Source organism: Notamacropus eugenii, chromosome 4 (genome assembly GCF_028372415.1).
Source record: "Notamacropus eugenii isolate mMacEug1 chromosome 4, mMacEug1.pri_v2, whole genome shotgun sequence".
Taxonomy (NCBI): domain Eukaryota; kingdom Metazoa; phylum Chordata; class Mammalia; order Diprotodontia; family Macropodidae; genus Notamacropus; species Notamacropus eugenii.
In genome coordinates, this window is record NC_092875.1 from 233,902,985 (window position 1) to 233,922,906 (window position 19,922).

Here is a 19,922-nt window from a genome sequence, read left to right on the forward strand (position 1 = left end):
TCGGCCTCTAGGCCGAACAATTAGTTGTGTGAACCAGAACAGGTGCTAAATAAATGATTATTTCCTTCCCTTCCCCCTCCATGATAAAAACTTTTTCCCTTGGCTGTTTAGAGAAGACAGACAGAAGAGAAAAAAGTTTTTAATTGCACATAACCTCTAATTCCAGGCATGTATTTTTTGCGGGGAGATGGCATAGGGGTGTCCACATCTATAATTTTATCAATGTAGAGAGCTCCTGATGTGAAAACACTTTCAGTAACTTAGTCTGCAACTTACAGTTGAAAGGTTAAGTGGGGAAAGAACTAAGCATTTATATACTGCCAACTATGAGCAAGGTACCATGCTAAGCATTTTTACAAATATCTCATTTGATATATCATTTGGTTAAGTGACAGGTAATATTTCTTTAATTGATTATTTGGTTAAATGACAGACCTTAAAACCAAGTCTTCCTCACTTCAAGACTAGATTTCTATGTGACTATGTTGTTGTTTACTCCTTTTCCATTATGTTGAACTCTTCTTGATTCCATTTGGGATTTTCTTGGCAAAGATACTGGAGTGATTTGCCATTTCCTTTTCCAACTCATTTTTTGCAGATGAGGAAACTGAGGCAAGAAGGGTTAAGTGATCTGCCCATAGTCACCTGGTTAGTGTCTGAGGTCATATTTGAATTCAAGAAGATGAGTCTTCCTGACTCTAGGCTTCGCATTCTATCCATTGTGCCGTGTAGCTGTCCTCCTCTAGGTCTATAGTAGGTAGAAATCAATAGCTTTTCTTGCTTCTGAAAATGGTGTGATCAGTTTTCTATTTCCCTACTGTTCTTTGGAAGGGAACCAGAAACAGTCTTTTGAAAATCTGTGCATGCCAGCCTATAGGGCATATTCTGAGACTATAAAAATATGACATCCTCCATAAAATTTCCATTCTACTGCCTTACTATGGAATGGAGATAACCATGTGTTCTCTAAGGTCTCATGAGCAGAACAAAAGCTATAGAAATTCTTAGTTAGTAGGAAAGGTTTTAAACATGGTCCTGCTGATAAAAGAGGTTCGAGGAATAGATGAATTAAATTTGGAGAGGCTCTATACCATGTTGGCTACATATTGGCGAGGTTTTTGGCCACAACAATTTTCCTGTCTTCATTTATATTTTATCCGTGCCTTAGGATGTGATCAATTTTTATAAATGCTTGAAGAATATTCAAATAAAAATACTCCCTAATATTTTCAGTTCTCAATACGGCCTTCAAATCTATTTTTTCACAGTGTTCTGTGCAAGCCTGTGAATCCTTGTTTTTCTTTATCTCTCTTGCTGTACTCAGTGTGATGGTGGGAAGGTATTTTCTTTTAATATTATTCTGTTCATAACCTTTTTTGCAACTTGCTTAAATTTTCCTTTAAAAATACAATTGCCTGTGTTTATTGATCTATTTTCCACGTAAACTGTATCCTTAGGAATGACAGTTTCTATATCTCTCAGTAATTTCTGATTTGAATTTAATATTGTTTTAATATCATGACTATAGCTCTTGAACTTTTGGAGTGAACTAATACATAATAAATTTCATTCCAAATAGTAATTTTGAAATCTGAAAATGTCTTCCTGTTTTAAGTTTGTTTCCTGTAAGAAACCTAATTTTTCCTGTCATATTATTATCTATTTTGTAAACCTCTTCTGTTTTATAGGGTAATTCAATAAATTTATGTTTGAAGTATTAATTGTTAAATTTATTTTTTCTTTATCATATTCTAATATATGACTTGTTTTTATCAGTAAGGAGGCTTGTATAACTTAGTTCATTATAACTGGATCAATGTCAATGGCACTAGATACAGAATGAGAACAGCTGGGTTCATGTCCCAGCTGTGCCTCCTACTTATCTGTCTGACTCTGGGAAAGCCACTTAACCTCTCAGGCTCAGTTTTTCATTTGTAAAGTGAAGGGATTGGAATACAGAGGTCTCTTCTGACTCTACACTTAAGCTTCATTTCCCTTACTAATTACTATTGTGATTGCATTGTAGTTGGTAACATCCACAGACATCCTTCTCTGATACTTCATCATAGCAAGGTGGTGACCCTGGGATCCCAAAGGCACCAGGGCTGCTCCAGCACTGTTCAGCTCTGCTAGATCAGAAAGGCTTTTGTGCAGCCTAGACTAGACTGACTGGAGACAAGCTGATCTATACACAGGTTGGCAGGTGATGGATTTTTTGGCCTTGGTAATCTCTTGGTTAAAAAAAAAAGGGGGAACAAGATCAAGTACTGTCCTTGGAGCAATATCCTAATCTCTCACCCTCATGTAAGTTAGGTATTTTTCCTTAAAAGGTATTAAAACCAATCTTGAGATTTGAATGGCTGACAGAACTAACTGCTTAGGCCACTGATCTGACTTCCTGATTCTCTGAATACAAAACAGCCATGAAGAGTTCCTGGTGTGCTTGGATGCTCCAGTTTGGGACAATGACAGGCAACTCAGGCAAGGGAACTTGCTCAACTGAATCAATTCAAGGTATCTTCTTCAATGTATATCCTTGTTGAATATCCTTCTGCTATGGTTAAGTAATCTTCTTTTGTGAACCCTTCAAAAATGTGAATGTCTTATTTCATTCCAGTATTGAATATGAATTACTCAGGTTGGTGACCTGAGATAAGTTCAACCTAGAACAGGTATATTTCACAGCTATGGCTAGGGACATTATAATTAACAAACAAGGGACACAGTCTACTACAAAAAATGAAAATAGATAATTTTGATTACTTAAAATTAAATATTGGCATGAAATAAATTAATATAGTTAGAATAAGAAAGGAAACTGATGATTAGGAAAAAATTTTCACAAAGTATCTCTGTCTTAAAAGAGTGTGAAATCCAAGACGTAGGGGATTAACAAAAATATATAAGACCAAAAGCTATCTCCCAATGAATAGTTAAAGGATATAAACAAACAATTTTCAAAAGTATTACAAATTACTGCCCATCTACTGGGGAATGGCTGAATAAATTATGGTATATGAATGTAATGGAATACTATTGCGCTATAAGAAATGATGAACAGGAAGACTTCAGAGGGGCCTGGAAAGACTTTTTTCTACTAAGCCATCTGGGTCCAATGGCCTGATATTCATCAGGATAATTGGAGATGGCCCAGGATGCAATTTGAGACTCTGGCCCTTTCAGGCTAAGGTCTTATCATATTCTCACTCTGAGTGTGATACACTGATTCAATGAATAGGCTTCTTTAAGTAGTTACTCAAGGGAGAGCCCCTTTAATAAAAAAAAAAATCTAACTAGGAGGGGAAGACCTTCAGGGTTCCTGGGTAAAAGAGAAACAATGACTATTTAGTAATTACATTCACTCAGTTCTAGGTGGGTGGGGACTTGTTGTCCTGTCTATGAGCTCCAGAGTGAATTGGGTTTAAGGCTTGATCTTCAGGCAAGAAATGTAGCCAGTAAATTCGGAGTTTGAAAAAAGGCAGCTTTTGGGCATGGCATACATCTTCCCCTGGGTAGAATACCAGAGGATAGGAGAGGAGGAAGAGGAGGAAGAAGAGGAGGAAGAGGAGGAGGAGGAGAAGGAGGAAAGGAAGGAGAAGGAAGAGAGGAGCTGCTACTCTCTCACTTGGTGATCATATCCACTCTCATGGGTTTAATGATCATATCTAGGGAGATGACTCTAAGATTTCCCATCTTAGCCTCTCTAATGAGGTCCAGTCCTACAATACCAACAGCCAATGGGATACAGATATCCTACAGTATAGACACCTCAAACTCAACAAGTCCACATTAAAACTTATTATCTTTCATCCCCAAATCACCCTTCTCCCCAATTTCCCCATAGCTGTAAAAGGAACCACTACTATGCTTTTTTTGTCATTTAGGTTTGGAATCCTGGTGTTCTTCTGGACTCTTCTTCTTGTTTACCACTTATATTCAATCAACTGCCAAAGATTTTAAATTCTTTCTCTATAATAGCTCTTTCATATGTTCCCTTTTTTCTACTTGTCCATCTACTATCCTAAGTTCATGCCTTTTTCACTTGTTCAATCATGTTTCAATCTTCATGACTCTATTTGGGATTTTCTTACCAAATATATGACAGTGCCTTGCCATTTCTTTTTCCAGCTCATTTTACAGATGAGGAAACTGAGACAAACAGTTAAGTAACTTGCTGAGGGTCACACAGCCAGTTAGCATCTGAGGCCAGATTCAAACTCAGAAAGATGAGTCTTCCTGTCTTTGGACTCAGCACTCTATCCACTGAACCACTTAGTTGTCCCCTTATCTTTGCTTGCCTCAATTGTTTCATGAGGCTTCTAACTAAACTTCTCATATCTCAAGTGTCTCCCTATTCCATACCATCTTTCACAGCAGAGGTGTCAAACTCCCTGCAGACCTGGGATGTTTCCCAGTGAGGCCAGAACTAGACTAAAATGTAATTAGGAAATCTTTTAACAAAATAAAAATAGAAAATGCATGTCTAAGTCAATATGGGATCAGCAGTTATCCATTTCTATTTGAGTTTGACATCAATGCAGATCTGACCATGTCACTCCCATACTCCAACTCCAGTGTCCTCCTATAATAACATTTGCTCTAGGACAAAATATAAACTCCTCTATTTGGTATTGAAACTTTTTAAACTACCTGGTTCTTTTCCACCTTTCCAGTCTTATATAATAATACTTCCCATATACTCTGTGGTCTAGACATACTGACCTATTTGTTCTTCCTTACACATGATGACTTATCTCCTGTCTCTGTGCATTTGCACTGGCTGTTTCTCATGTCTAAATTCCTCTCCCAAATATCCCCCCTTGCCCTGCTTAGAATCTCTGACTTCCTTTAAGAGTCAGCTTAAGAGTCACTTCCTACAGGTCTTTCCATGTTCCTCTATCTGTTAGTGCCTTCCCCTCAAAGGCTACCTTCCACCTCCTCTTTATTTGTCTTTTAGGTATAGATGTATGTATGTGTTGTCTCCCCTGTTAAAATGTAAGTTCTGTGAGATCAGGTACTGCTTTTTTTTTTAAAAGCAAAATCTTTATTTGATTTAGTATAAAAATGTCCACGGAAAATAGAAGGTATGTGTTTATGTAGAGGGTGGATACTTCTTTTCCTTCCAAACTCCTTTTTCCAGGGTCCCCTCAGTCTACAGGCCTCAGATAAAGAGATTATAAAGGACAGAGGTGGGAAGATCATCAGGGCAGCAAACAAAGGTACAATCTAGTGTCAAGCCTGGTTAAGCTGAATTTCTTCGAAGGGAGAATGTGAGTGACTTTTAGCTACAGGGAATGCTTTTGCTTTCTCTTTGCTCTCCCAATCCTTAGCATAATTTCTGACACATGGTAGGTACTTGATAAATGCCTGTTGACTTGACTTGAATGGTGCATCATTAGTGTTTAATGAAATGTTGTCTGTTTTAAGCTCTCTTGGTTTTCTTGTTTTGGCAAATGATTAGTCAAATTCCTGTAAAAATTGCTATAACTGGAATCAATGCGTCTTCTCTTTTTTTTCAGGGTTATTTAAATAAGTTTGGCTAGAACTGTTTGAATTGCAAACTATATCTTTTCTTTTTTCTTTTTTTCTTTTTCCTTGGTTTGCAATGTTCACTTTTCCTCTAACAAGTCAGTGATCTGACTGTACATAGACATTATCTTCACACTGTATAGTAACATGTAATTTTCTGACTATTAAAATACATTTAATTCCATTTGGGGAGTATGTTATATAGTGCTTGTTCATATCCTCTGACCAACTGTCAACTGGGGAATGGCTTTTATTTTTGTAAATTTGGCTCAGTTCCCTACATATTTAAGAAATGACGCCTTTATTAGAGAAACCTGATGTAAAATATTTCCCCCAGTTTTCTGCTTCCTTCTAATTTTTACTGCATTAGTTTTGTTTGTGCAAAAGCTTTTTAATTTTATATATAAAATTAATTTTATATATATAGTCAATCATATATATAAAATTGGTTTTATATATATATGTATATATAATCTAATTTAATATATTCAAAATTATCCATTTTACTTTCTGGAATCCTCTGTATGTCCTGTTTGGTCATAAACTCTTTCCTTACCTATAGATCTGTTAAGTACATTTTTCCATGCTCCCCTGTAACACTCTTCATGACTAAATAATATATCTATTTTTATCTTATCTTGGTAATTGGTGTGCAATATTGATCTATGTCAAGTTCCTTGCAAACTGCTTTCTGGTTTTCCCAGCAAACTTTGTCAAATGTTAAGTTTTTACCTCTAAAGTTTGAATTTTGGGGTTTATCAAACACTAGAATACTATGACTACTTACTACCATGTATTGTGTACCTAATCTATTCCGATGATTGGCACTCTATTTATTAGCCAGTATCAGTTGTGATGATTAACTGAATGCTACTCTAAAGAATTTTAATCCTCTAGTTTAGAAATGTGTATTAATATTGCCAGATTTTGTTTTTAAAAAAATTAAATACATATGATCAACAAAATTCTGCAAGAAGACTATATGAATATAAATAAGACATTCTTTGCAGAAATAAAAACAGACCTGAACAACTGGAGAAACATTAATTTCTCACAGTCAAATCAATACAATAACAACTGCAAACTAAATGATTATCTGCACTAAATTACTTATGCTATACCACTCAAACTCCCAAAAGAATATGTTATAGAGCAAGACAAAAGAATAATAAAATTCATATGGACATACAAAAATTCAATATCTCAAGAGTAATAATGAAAAAAGTGGGAAGGAAGGGGTTTCAAAAGTACCAGATCTCAAACTGCACTTCAAATCAATAATCATTAAATAATTTGGTACTGGATTAAAAAAATAAAGGCTGATCAGTGGAGCTGATCTGTTAAACTACATACAAAAGTTAACATAGTATCATGGAGTTTGATAAACTTAAAGATGTGGTTCCTCCCATTGGTTCCAATTCTTCTTTACATCATGACTAACATGAAAATATGTTTAATATGAATGTATACAAAGATCCTATATCAGATTGCATGTCATCCTGAGGAGGTTGGAGGGGAGGGAGGCACAGAAAATTTAAAACTCAAAAGCTTGTGAAACTGAATGTTGAAAACTAAAAAGAAATAAATTAATTTAAAAAAAAATAAAGCAAGATAAATTCTTGGGGAAAAAAAACAGCCTAAACATGACAGTTTTGGGGAGAAATTCTCTATCTGACAAAAACTGTTGGGAAAACTTGACTCATTCTGGAAGAAATTAAAGTTAGATCAATACTTCACAACAGACACATCAAGGTAAATTCCAAATTGACATGACATAGACATAAAAGGTCACATCATAAACAAATTAAAGGAATAAGAAATAACCTTTTGGATTTATAGACAGGGGAAGAATTAATGGCTAATCTAGTGATAGAGAGGACTGATTATACAAGATAACATGGAACATTCTGATCATTACCATTTGCCTCCTGACAGAGAGGTGACAAATTTGAAAAGTAGGATGAGACACACATTTTCAGACATGACTGATGGGAGAATCTGTTTTGTCATAACTATTTAGGCATGGATTAAGGGATTTGTTTTTTTAGTTTAGTTTTAATTTTTAAAATTTTCTCAATGGAACGTGAGATGGAAGGGAAATGAAGAAAGGACAGTATCGTAAAAGAAACCACCTCTTTTCTTAAAAAATAAAAATAATAAACTACTAAAAACCCAAAAGTATTATGAGACAGGCATGGGGAGAGGAAGGACCTAATGGCACAAAAATATTCATAGCTGCTCTACTTATAACAGAACACAGCCCCACCTCCATTCCCCACCCTGCAAAAAAACCCTGGAAATCTCTATGTCTAACAACTGGAGAAGAGTTGAATAAGTTATCATATAATAATGCAATGGAATGATAGGGCACCCTAGAAAGAAGAAGTATATATTGGTTCTGGAATCAGAAGGCTAGGGTTCCAATATGTAGACTGCTTTGAACACTGCACTATTTAACATTTATTATGGACTATTATATTATCATCTATCTTCAAAATCATAGTGAAAATGTACCATATTCAATATGTACATATACAGTGAGGAGTAACTTAAAATACCATATCTAGTATTCTACTATTAAATATACATAAAATACTTTCTAAAAATCCTTTTCTAAATTTTAGACACAAGTATTTTGAGTGTTCTCTATGTCACTTTTCAAAGAAAATCTCTCTAGAAAATGGGGAACGATATATTCTTTTACTAGCAAAGATTTCTCTTTTATGTAGAAATCTCATCTGCTAAATCTTTAGAATTTGGGCATTAAATTCTTTGGAAGTCTAGAATTTATGATAATTATGAAAATCTAATCACTAATTACAAACGGGTCTTAATTATTTTATGGTATTACTAGGGTTCTGAAAACATTAAAACAAAAATACTAAAAAACTACTTAAATTGTCAGATTGAACAGTTACTTTGTAAAGAGGATATACCTGTTCAAAAAAGTACATGAAGAAGAATAAAGCAACCAATGTAGGAATCACAAGAATCATTTTCTGGGCTGTATATGATTCTTGGAATTTTGGATTAACTTGTCTATTATACTTACATCTCTGTGCCCACTACTAGCTGAGTCATGGAGTGGTGTATCATCATCTAATCCTTGTGTGTTAACATCTGCTCCAGCTGCTATGAGGACCTTAGCAACATCATAGTATCCAACATTACAAGCTTCATGTAGTGGTGTCCAACCTAAATTTTGGATATTAAATTAATATTAAGCCACTATGTATGAAAACAATACAAAATATATGAATACAAGCATATAATAACATAATAGTACTTTAAAGTTTGCAAAACACTTTGCATGTATTATTATAACCCTGTGAGGCAGGTGCTCTTATTATTTCCATTTTACAGATGAAGAAACTCAGGCTAATTGAGGTTAAAAAACTTCCCTATAACCATTAAGTGTTTGAGATGTGATTTAAATTCAGGTCTTCCTGACTTGAAATTCCACGCTCTATATACCATACTACCTTGACGCCTGCACATATATACTGTACATACATGTATACAAGTATGTGTGTATACATAGATATATACCCTGCCATACAACATATAACTATTTTGTTCTGTATTTTCTTAAATCAGCATAATATAGAAAATGCTCATTGAAAACACAATCACATGTAAATGATGTTTCATGTAAAACTTTAGAACGATTCATTCACGTAGGTAAATGATCATAGTCTGTATTAATTTCCTAGGTTAAAAGGTTTTTTTTTTTTTTTTTAAAGTAGGAAATTCCAGTTAACCAAAAATTTCAAAATAGAAACCTTGACCATTGTAAACTTAATGCAAGGGGTAAAAACAACCACCTTAAAGTAAATAAACTGAGAGAAAACTTGCAAGAAGAGTGAAATGAAGCAGGAAGGTAGGTTAAAACTTCTTTCATTTAAATTTTATTATATATTTAGTTTGCGCTGTCTTTGGAACATATATTTCTTTTAAATAAGGTGAACTCTGCTTGGAAGAAATGACAACGAACCAAATTAATTTTTTACACTGAGGAACAGTGTTGCATAGTGGATAAAAAGGTAGCCCTGAAGCCAAGAGAACCTGGTTTCAAATTCCACTGGACATGGTGTGACCATGGAAAGACACTAAAGTAGTCCTAAGGGAGTCCCAGGCCCTTCTCTAACCCTAGCCAATCTCCATCACTGCACTGAATTTCCTCACTGGGAGTTCTTTATATTAATGAAACCACAGGTCCTCTCAAAAAAAATTATTAATTTAGATGTAGGCAGGGCTGATATTTATCTTGCTCTATGTGAAAGCTTTGCTAAGAAATGACCAAGTATAAATGAACTGTCAGGAGGATCATCAAACCTACTTAAACTCCCACCTTCCCCTAATCCAAGTAATTAAAAATGCAAAGAATCCTACAAGTAAGTTTTATCCTAGTCATTAAAAAGGTCTACATGAACCTCTGTTTAAAACCTTTTTTGTCTGTTATTAGCTTAAATTATCATTTTAAATGAACAAAAATGCCTATCTTTGAAAATAGAGTTGATTCTCTCTTAGAAGGAATAAAAAATTGCTCTGTTTATATTAGACACTGAAATACAGACCACTAATTCATGTGAACAATGCCAAATAAAATATTTTTTTTAACTTCAAGGTGTTCACATTCTATGGTAGCAGCAAGGAGCTTATTTATCTTACATCGAGAAGTGAAAACACACATACACATACATACACACACAAAAGTTATCTCTGGTGAGGAGAGGGGGGTTTGGGAATGGGAAGGATATTAGCTACTATTCTTAAGAAACTCACAGTCTAATGAGGAAGAAGATGGTATGATGTATATTGGGAACAGTGAGTATGTCAGTTTGGCTGGAAAGTAAAGTTTGTGAAGGTATGTAATAAACATGGCTAGAGCCACATTTTGAAGAATTTTGAATACAAAGCAATAGAGGACTTTGTATTTTATCTTAGACTATGTATACACAGGTATATGCAAATATAATGGTGCATATATATACATACATATGTACGTATGTATACTTGATTTCTTCCCAGTAAAATGTAAGCTTCTTGAGAGTAGGAATCGTTTCATTTTTGTCTTTAATCTCCAGTTTCTAACACAGTACTTGGTACATAGGAGTTAAATAATTATTTATTTAATAGAACTGTCCCATATAGCGTGCAACCCATAATTTAAGAAGTGCTAAAGCGGTTATGAGTGGAAAACATGTAAGAAGCCCTGGATAGACTATAGAATGCATATGTATGTAATGTGTTCATTTGAGGTTTGCTGTGCGAACATGAGTGCACATAAACAAGTGCATATTTGCATCCTAACTGGAGGGAGGTGTTGCTCTTCTATTCCTCCTTCCTAACAAAGAGCAATAGGCAAAATCGAAGGCAAGGGAGATAATTGACTAGAATTAGCATTTCTCAATGCCCATCTTGGGCAAACCTTTGTCCTTTCTTGTCTTTCCTACTCCCTTCATGCTTGCTTTTGATCCTAGCTAGTATGGCAATGAACTCTTTACACTGTGCTACCCAATTCCTGGGATTCCAACTCCTTAGAAGGCATGTACCTGCTTGAAAGAACAAATGATGAAGCCTGGAAAGGGAGATTGGGAGTATCACTGGGAATTGTAACACCATGATATAATGGAAAAATATCAGGCTAGGAGTTAGGAGACCTAAGTTCTGCCCCTTAACTGGCTGCATGATGCAAAGCAAATTGCTAAGTTTGTCCTTTTAACCCCCTTGTAAGATGTGGGGATTTTTCACCTGTAAGATGAGGAGACTGAACCATGTTTTCTCTTAAGACTCTTCCAGGTATTAAAAGGCCTGTTTCTGTGATTCTACTTTAAGCTCTAGGAAAGGCAATGGTTGAGGCTGGTGGCAAGAAAGGAATAAGGCAAGACATCAGAGGCAGGGAATTTTTGTAGAATGAAAGAGTTTCATCCTCCCATGAGTGACAGACCAGAGGCTAGGGTAAGGAGAAATTATATATTCCTATGTAGCCTAGGACTCCACAGTCTTTTCTTCTTCCTTCAGGATCTCTTAAAGTCCCAACTCTATTCTGGCCACTTTGGAATTAAATGATCTGGGAGGCAAGAAATGGCTGAAAAGGGATGGGAGGATAGAAGTGGATAATTCTGAAAGTCAGCAATTTTACACTCTAATTCTATATTTGCCACAAATTGGCTGTGATTAGGTTACCTCTCTTCTCTGCTTATCAGTTTCCATAACTTTAAAATCAGGGGATTGGACTACGGTCCAAGTATCCAATATTTAGCAATTAGTTCCAATACAGTCCACCTGACTGAGATATAGCCCTGAGGATTTTAGAAAGAGTTTTTTTCAAACCTGAATTAAATAAAATACATGAATTGGGCTTACCCCACCTCCCTCTTACCATTAACGCATGATTGACTACCATAATATATCTGTTAAAAGTTTTGGGTAAATTAGTAATTATATTTATAAAAAATGCCTCCCCAAATCCACAAATATATGGATTTCTGACCACTCATGGGCTAACCAGTGAAAATATTTGGGTACTCCCATCTCACTTGTCTTCTAGGGTACTGTACATCTTGAAGATTCTACGTTTCTGTATTTTTTATTTAGATACATTTTCATTCTATAATGATACTTTTAAAAATTAGTTTTTATTTTGAACTTAACACCAAAAAAAATAAGCATCTCAATATATAAAGTAGAATGTAAAAAGGATTGCATATGAAATTGTGAATCTCTCTATTTCATATAGCTTGCTTTAAAAAAATATGTAATCACCTCAATATCTTTCTTTTAAAGCTGTCTCACTTGTCTGTGTTTCCTTCTGTTCTTTTCTATACATTAAACATTTTTTCCAATGCCTGAATTTTTCTTGGGAGACATCACTACTTCTAGTTTCTCTGTCTCTCCCCAAAACCCCTCTATTTAAAAAAAAAAAAAACCCTTTAACAAACAAGAATAATCAAGCAAAAAACAAAAGCAAAAACAAATGAACTACAAAGTGGTCATTCTGAAAATACATGTATCTTTATACATCATCTTTGTCAGAAGGTATTCACCATAGGTTCTCTGGAGTTGTAACTGTTGTTGTGATTAGAGTTCTTATGTATTTCAAAGTCATTTTGCTTTAAAACACTGTGATATTATCTAAACTATTCTGATTCTATAGCAGTTCATATAAGCTTTCCCAGTTTTTTCTAAAATCATCTTTCATCATTTCTTACACTGCAATACTTCATTACCTTCACATGTCATAACTTGTTCAGCCATTGCCCAACCGATGAGCACTCCCTTAGTTTCAAGTTCTTTACTTTCTAGGTCTCTTTAGACACCTATATTTTCATTTCAAAGTTTCTTCCCAGTTCTGGTCTTTAATCAGGAATGCCTAATAGTCCTCAAAGCTATTAGAGATTGGTTTTCTGTTTTCTTGTCAGATTATACTTGTTTTTGCATGGTAATTTATTATTGGTTGTAAGCCTATACATTTGCCTATTGGAATACTGTATTCCAAGATATCCTGTTTTTTATGACTATAGTTACCAGGTCTTATTTGTTCCTAACTGTGGTTTCTTGGTACTTAAACTCTTTCTGTGAAGTGGCTTAAGACTTTTCCCTTTGGGGATCCTATAGGTAATAGGAAGATTCTATGTTCACTTTGTTTCAGCTTCTAATAGATCTAAGCAATTTTAATTTTTTTTCTCGAAATAAATCCTATCTTCTTAATCTATCTTCCAGGTGAGCTGTGTCTAATAGCATATACCTTATACCTTCTTGACTTCTTTTTGGTTTATTTAATTTTTTTAGGGAATCCATTACTTCAGTAACATTCACCACTCTCCTAATTCTTTACCCCAAAAGTTTTTACTTCATTTTTTCTCTCTTGCTTTATTTCTTCCAGGTATTCATATAGTCCTTGGGAAAAATCCAATTTTTTTCTCTTTGAAACTATCTCTATACTTGTAGTTACAAAAACATACTTTTCATCTAGGTTGCCTTTTTGGGAATCACTAGATCTATAATTCTTTTTAAAGATTGTTGTCTTTTACTTAATCAACTTTGCACCTTTAGTTCCTGAATTGAGGTTTTGTGTCAGAGCCAAGTTCTAGTTCTTTCTATGCTTTTGGGTATGCAATTACTACTGGGTTTCTTTGTTTCCAAGGGTCACACTGTGGAATTTTTGACTACCCTGGGACTTTCTTGTGGGAGTTCTATGTTCTTGCTGCTTCTGAACATAGATTCTTGTAGGTCCAAATATTTGCTTGTGCAAAGATTTTTTTAACTTTTATTTTTGTGCCAATATAACTTTGCCTATATTAGTGTTATATTTTTTTTCTTTTTGAAGGACCCCTTTTTGTGAGTTTCTGGCTACCTTCTTTTTTTTTTTTTTGCAGCCCAGGAGGAAAGGAGGTTAAATCACATACTGTAGTTTCTTTTTCTTTTTTTTTGTAAGGCAATCAGGGTTAAGCAACTTACCCAGGGTCACACAGCTAGCGTGTGACGACTCAGGTCCTCCTTACTTCAGGGACCATGCTCTATCCACTGCACCACCTAGTTCCTTCTGTATTATAGTTTCTCACTGGATGTCTTCATCACTATTTGTTTTGCTGCTATGTTTAGATTTTTACTGAAATAAGTGTATGGCTGCCTGCCTCTGTTCAGACAGTCACCCTATCCAAAAGTCTTTGCAATAGATTTTTTTAAATTAAAAATTAAGGAAGCAAATAACTACTGGCATATATGGCAGTATAGATAGAAATTATTAGTATATATATTCAGGTACAGCTATATTAATTTTGAATTGTTAACTTACCTGCAAAATCTTTCACATTCACATTTGCCCCCAAACTTATTAATTCTTTGACTTGTTTCACATCTCCTCGAATAGCTGCCATGTGTAAAGGTGTCTCCCCACGCTCATTTCTTTTATTAACTTTGTCCTTTTGTCGAGATGAGGAACTGGCAGTCTTCTTTTGAGCTGCTGGCGTTGTCTGTGAAGGATGATTTGGAGTGGAATCTGTAAGTGAAAAGGAAGTCAAAACTTTTCAAAACTGGGACTTTATGAAAACTTTATGTTTTGCTTTGGGATAGTAGAAGAATTCAACTAACATTAATGAAACCCTGATGGGAATGAACAATGTGCATGTAATTTTGTTTTTCTATCATGAGAACAGGGAATATTGATTCTTCAAAAGCATTTCATACTAAACTTCTTTAAAAACTGGTTTAACTAAACCATAAAAAGATTTTCCCTTAGGGCTATCAAATTTCATGTGAGTTGATTTAAAGAAATACTACAAAATAACTGAGGTATAAAACTTAAGAGATATTACATCAAAGCATCAAGTGTAATAAGGGAAGCTAAAAAGCTATTAGTTCCTTCTGGGCTTGTACCTTCAACAACTATGTTAAGATTCTCCTTTATGGAATTTATATCCCAGATAATGTAACTATGTGTCAGCCATAAGGAGTCTGCAGTACGTTACCATGATAGCATAAAATGAATTACTGAGGATCTGTATAACCATAAAAGGAATTAGAACGGTCATGAAAGAAAAATGAATGACAAATGGACAAATCAAATATTCATAACCCTGAGGCAATATACAAATAGAAGGTAAGACCATCATCAAATTGTGTATATTTTCTGATAGATTCATGAAAAAAAGGTACAGGTACTGCACAGGAAGAGAAAACATAAAGGAATTACATTCTGTGTCCCAATATGATGAGACATTGGAGTAGAAATTTAGCAGAGCTAAAGATTAAACACGTTCAAAATATAGCTTAGAAATCTTTAGAAGACTAACTAAAATATCTATGAAGAAAATTGTGTGCTATGTACCTCTTTAAAGCAAACTCCTTTGTGTACTTTAATAGGTATAGAAAAAGTGCTGCCCAGAAATAAAACTGAACAACATTCCTGCTACTCATAAATTTGCTAAACTACAAAAATATCATATAATACTTATTTCAAATGCAAAGAAACTGAAATAACTTTAGGCAAAATTGAAATAAAATTCAAATTAACAGAAACAGAACTTAAGTCTGCAAGTTTATCTGTGGACTAACAGGAAATCAGATATCTTAACTTTTCTACTGAAATACTTGAACAGATCTATGATTTCATGAATTTAGGTATTCCCATCAACTGTACTGACTGCAACCCATCTATGTTTGCCAGCCCTTTGTTCTTTGCCCAGGTTTTCCCACAGGTTCTAACCTAGAGGGTCCTATCCAACCTATTAGATATTAAAATTCCTTCAGGGGATGTTGGGCATTAACACGATACCAACAAAGTATGGGGTTTGGTTATCAGCTATCTCTTACTCATTATGCTATTGTCCTATCTTTTTTTATATTCAATATTTCCTTGATGGAACCCTTTATATTGCTTCTCCTTAATAACTTTTTTTAATGGTATGATCTTTAATATAAGGTCACTTATCCATTTTGAAATTATTGTGGAATATGGCATAAGATGTTGGCCTAAGCTTAATTTCTGCCAGACTGCTTTCAGGGTTTCCCAACAGTTATGGATATAAAGGAAGTTCTTTCATAAGTAATTTATGTTTTTAGATTTATTGTCTAGTGTATTTCATTGTTTTCCTTTTCTACTTTTTAAACACTGCTTCATATACAGTTTGAGGTTTGAAGGTGCTATTTCTCCCCACCTCTAATTTCCTTGATGGTCTACATCTTTCATTTCACCAAATGAATTTTATTATTACATAACATGTTCTATGAAGTATCCCTTTTATAGTTTGACATATGATTAAAACTTTAACTTTGATAGTATTGCCATTTTTATACTGGCATGCTTAGTTGTGAGCACTAATTATTCTTCCAATTTAAGTTGTTATTTAAGGAGTACTTTAAAATTGAATCTATGTAAGTATTTTGTGTATTTCTGGTAAATTGATCTCAAAATATTTTATGCCTTTTGTAGTAATTTTGAATCAGATTTTCCTATTATTGCCAGTTGGATTTTTAAATTATTATAATATAGAAATGCTATTGATTTTTGAGGATTCATTTTATAACCTGCCACTTTGCTGAAGTTATTGTCTCAATTTTTACCTTTGCTGATTCCTTAGGATTTTATAAGTAAACCATCATCGCCTTCATAACTGTAATAAAGTTCATAACTAACTTCAAAACTGTAACCTGTTCCTACTCTTAAGCCTGTTCATTGAGTTATCTATGATCTCAATTTCAATTCTGTGGAAACTACAGTAATTTCATGATTCATTGTCTTATAACACTGGAAGAATTTTAGTATTAAAAATGTTTACACAGAAGCTGTCGGCAATTTCCAAAGGCTAAACCTAACCCACTCTCCTCCTGCTCAACTGTGAGACTAGCTCATTGTCCATTTGCAACATACACATACGTATACTGATGGACAAATTCTATAGGTTGTCCAATCCATTGTATGTTACAGCCTAACAAAAAAGGCATTTTTCATCCATTTAGTTTTTCTTTTGTGCATGTTAGGCCAACTATTTCGAGTGATTATGGATATACAGAAAGTTCTGCATTATTCTGGTGGTTGATGCAAGTGATCCACAAACACAACTGGAGGGTATTACTATTTATAGGAAATCTCTCTTCAACTTGGATCCTACTATGGACCTCCTCCATAACAGGAGCAAACAGCAAGAACATTTCCATTTTGTGACTCATTTGATATTCAGGATCAGATGTCTGAAAAAAGCAATCTCTGTTGATCAAGGGATATTGTATTATTTTGACACAAATGAGATCATTTTATTGGAGGAAGCATTTCAGGTAGTTTTGTTCTACTGTATCAAAAGCTTTCTTATATAAAGTAAAAAATTCGCACAGTGCAATCTTGTAATCTGTACAATTTTCAGTCAATTCTGTGATGTAAAAAATTTGCTGTTCTTCAGTCATTTTCAGTCATGTCTAATTTTTCATGACCTGCCAGGGATCTTTTGGCAGAGATAGTGGAGTAGTCTGCCATTTCCTTCTCCAGCTCATTTCATAGATGAGGAAAACTGAGGTAAACCAGGTTAAGTGACTTGCCCAGGATCACACATTTGGTAAATATCTGAGGCTAAATTTGATCTTAGGGAGATGTGTCTTCCTAACTCCAGGCCCAGCACTTGTGAAAATTCACTTTTTTGCTTGCAATATTTTCATCAAAGATGCCCCCAATATTGGTGCAGATTAATTTCAGATATTTTATACAGCTGGTAAAGCAGACATCTAGACTGGTAGTTCTCTCAGTTAACTTTTTTTTTTTTGCGTGAAAAAGTTTCATTTAACTCTTAACTCTGACCCCAAGAATGAATATACAGAAGAAATATATAAATTGCTAATGATACAGAATAAGAAGTTAGCAAACTATGGTTAGTGGGCCAAATCTAGCAAGAAATCTAGAAACACCTGTTTCTGTAGGCCATCCAGCAAGGTAATAAAATTAAATTTTATTGTATTTAAAAACGTAAAAGTCATTTTTAGGTCACAGCCTGTGGTGGGCTGGATTTAGGACTTAAGTTTGCTGACCCTTGATAGAAAATATATATATATCCATAAACTTTTACTTGAAAATATGTATGCTCGTGCAATTATATATTCTTTTTACAATTCACATTTTTAAAATATACAAATTACAGAATCTCAGCCTTGGAAAGCCAGGAACTCAGAGGACATTTAACTCCATACCTAAAAAAGAATCCCTTCTACAACATATCTAATAATGTTAGGGATAAGCTCCGTGTACTTGTGGAGAAAATGTCCAGAATGAGCTTTTGCCCTGTTGGATCCTAATGCTACTTTCTAAGGGTACTGAATGTTGTGCTATTCTAGGAACTAGGAACAGCTGAGGCTATGAATCTGCAAGTTTTCAGTGCTCCCAAAGTGGTCTGATTCAGGGCAAAGTTTGACCACTGCCCTCTTGATTTAAACTATGCAATTCCCCGACTGGAGTTTGGGTCTGAGAAACACATCTATACAATTGTCCCTGATTGGAATTCCAGTAGACTGCTGCTGGGCTCAGCCATATCAACCAGTTTGAAAGCTGTGCTGGCTTAGAGTGGCAGACCTTCAGGCTCCCCTTTGGTCTGGGGTTCACATCCTGGTTATTTCACCATAGGCTTCTTGCTGGGCTAAGGGCTGGATCTGCAATCTTTCTTCATTCTTAGAATCAAAGCTAAATAGCTGTTGCTTGCTTGTGCACCTCTCCTTCAACCTGCAATACCATCGCTAGGTTCAGTTCTCCTCCTCAATCTGCTCAGAATCTGGGTTATCTGGAACTGAGTGGTGAATGCTAGAGCTATTCCTATCTCCTACATAAGACCAAGCCAGTCTGTGAGTCTGGCACCTCTTTTTGCTCTGATACAAAACTTTGGCCCTCTTTCAGTTCCTGTGTTGGCATACTCTGCATGGTTATTACTGGCTAGATCCTTTCTCTAATACCTGCAGACCTATCTCCTTTTGTTAAACTGCACTAGAAAAATGACTCACTGTGATTATTCTGGGAATTTCCCACTAAGAACTCAGCTGAATGCATTTTTACCCTTTTGTGGAGTTTTATGAAAATGCTCAGTTTTATTTTTTCCTGCTGACATCTCCTAGCCCTCCCCCTCCACCCTCATTTCTTTCTTTTTTGCTTTTTCCAATTTATTTATTTTCAGTTTTCAACATTCATTTCCACAAGAATTTGAGTTCCAAATTTTCTCCCCCCCACCCCAAAACACTATGCATTCTGATTACCCCTTCCACCAACGTGCCCTCTCTTCTATCACTCCTCTCCCTTCCCTTATCTCCATCTTCTCTTTTTTCTTGTAGGGCAAGATAGATTTCTACATCCCATTCCCTGTATTTCTTATTTTCCAGTTACATGCAAAAACAATTCTCAACATTCATTCCTAAAACTTTGAGTTCCAACTTCTCTCCCTCCCTCTCTCCCTCCCCATCCTTACTGAGAAGGCAAGCAATTCAATACAGGCTATATATGTGTAGTTTTGCAAGTAACTTCCATAATAGCCATGTTGTGTAAGACTAACTATATTCCCCTACATCCTACCTTGTCCCCCCTTTATTCTATTCTCTCATTTGATCTTGTCCCTTCCCAAAAGTGTTTACTTCTAGTTACTCCCTTCCCCTATTTGCCCTCCCTTCTATCATCCCTCCCACACTTCACTTATCCCTTTCTCCTCTACTTTCCTGTAGTGTAAGACAGATTTTCATACCAAATTGAGTGTGCATGTCATTCCCTCCAAATGTGATGAGTAAGCTTCGCTTTTTCCAGATTATCTCCTCCTTTCCCCCTCCACTGAAAAAGTTTTTTCTTGTCTCTTTTGAGAGATAATTTACCCCATTCCATTTCTCCCTTTCTCCTTCCAATATATTCCTCTCTCACCCCTCAATTTTATTTT

General features: G+C 35.0%; 1 protein-coding gene across 5 annotated transcripts in view; it reads right to left on the reverse strand.

Moving 5' to 3' along the window:
* ANKRD12 (ankyrin repeat domain 12) overlaps positions 1–19,922 on the reverse strand; it is a 204,654-nt gene that overhangs the window by 50,784 nt on the left and 133,948 nt on the right. For all 5 annotated transcript variants that reach the window (XM_072604248.1, XM_072604244.1, XM_072604249.1 and 2 more), the window contains 2 exons: positions 14,330–14,533; positions 8,582–8,724 (listed from right to left, as the gene is read on the reverse strand). In XM_072604248.1, the coding sequence (XP_072460349.1) occupies positions 8,582–8,724; positions 14,330–14,533 (347 nt within the window). The remainder of the gene's footprint in view (positions 1–8,581; positions 8,725–14,329; positions 14,534–19,922) is intronic.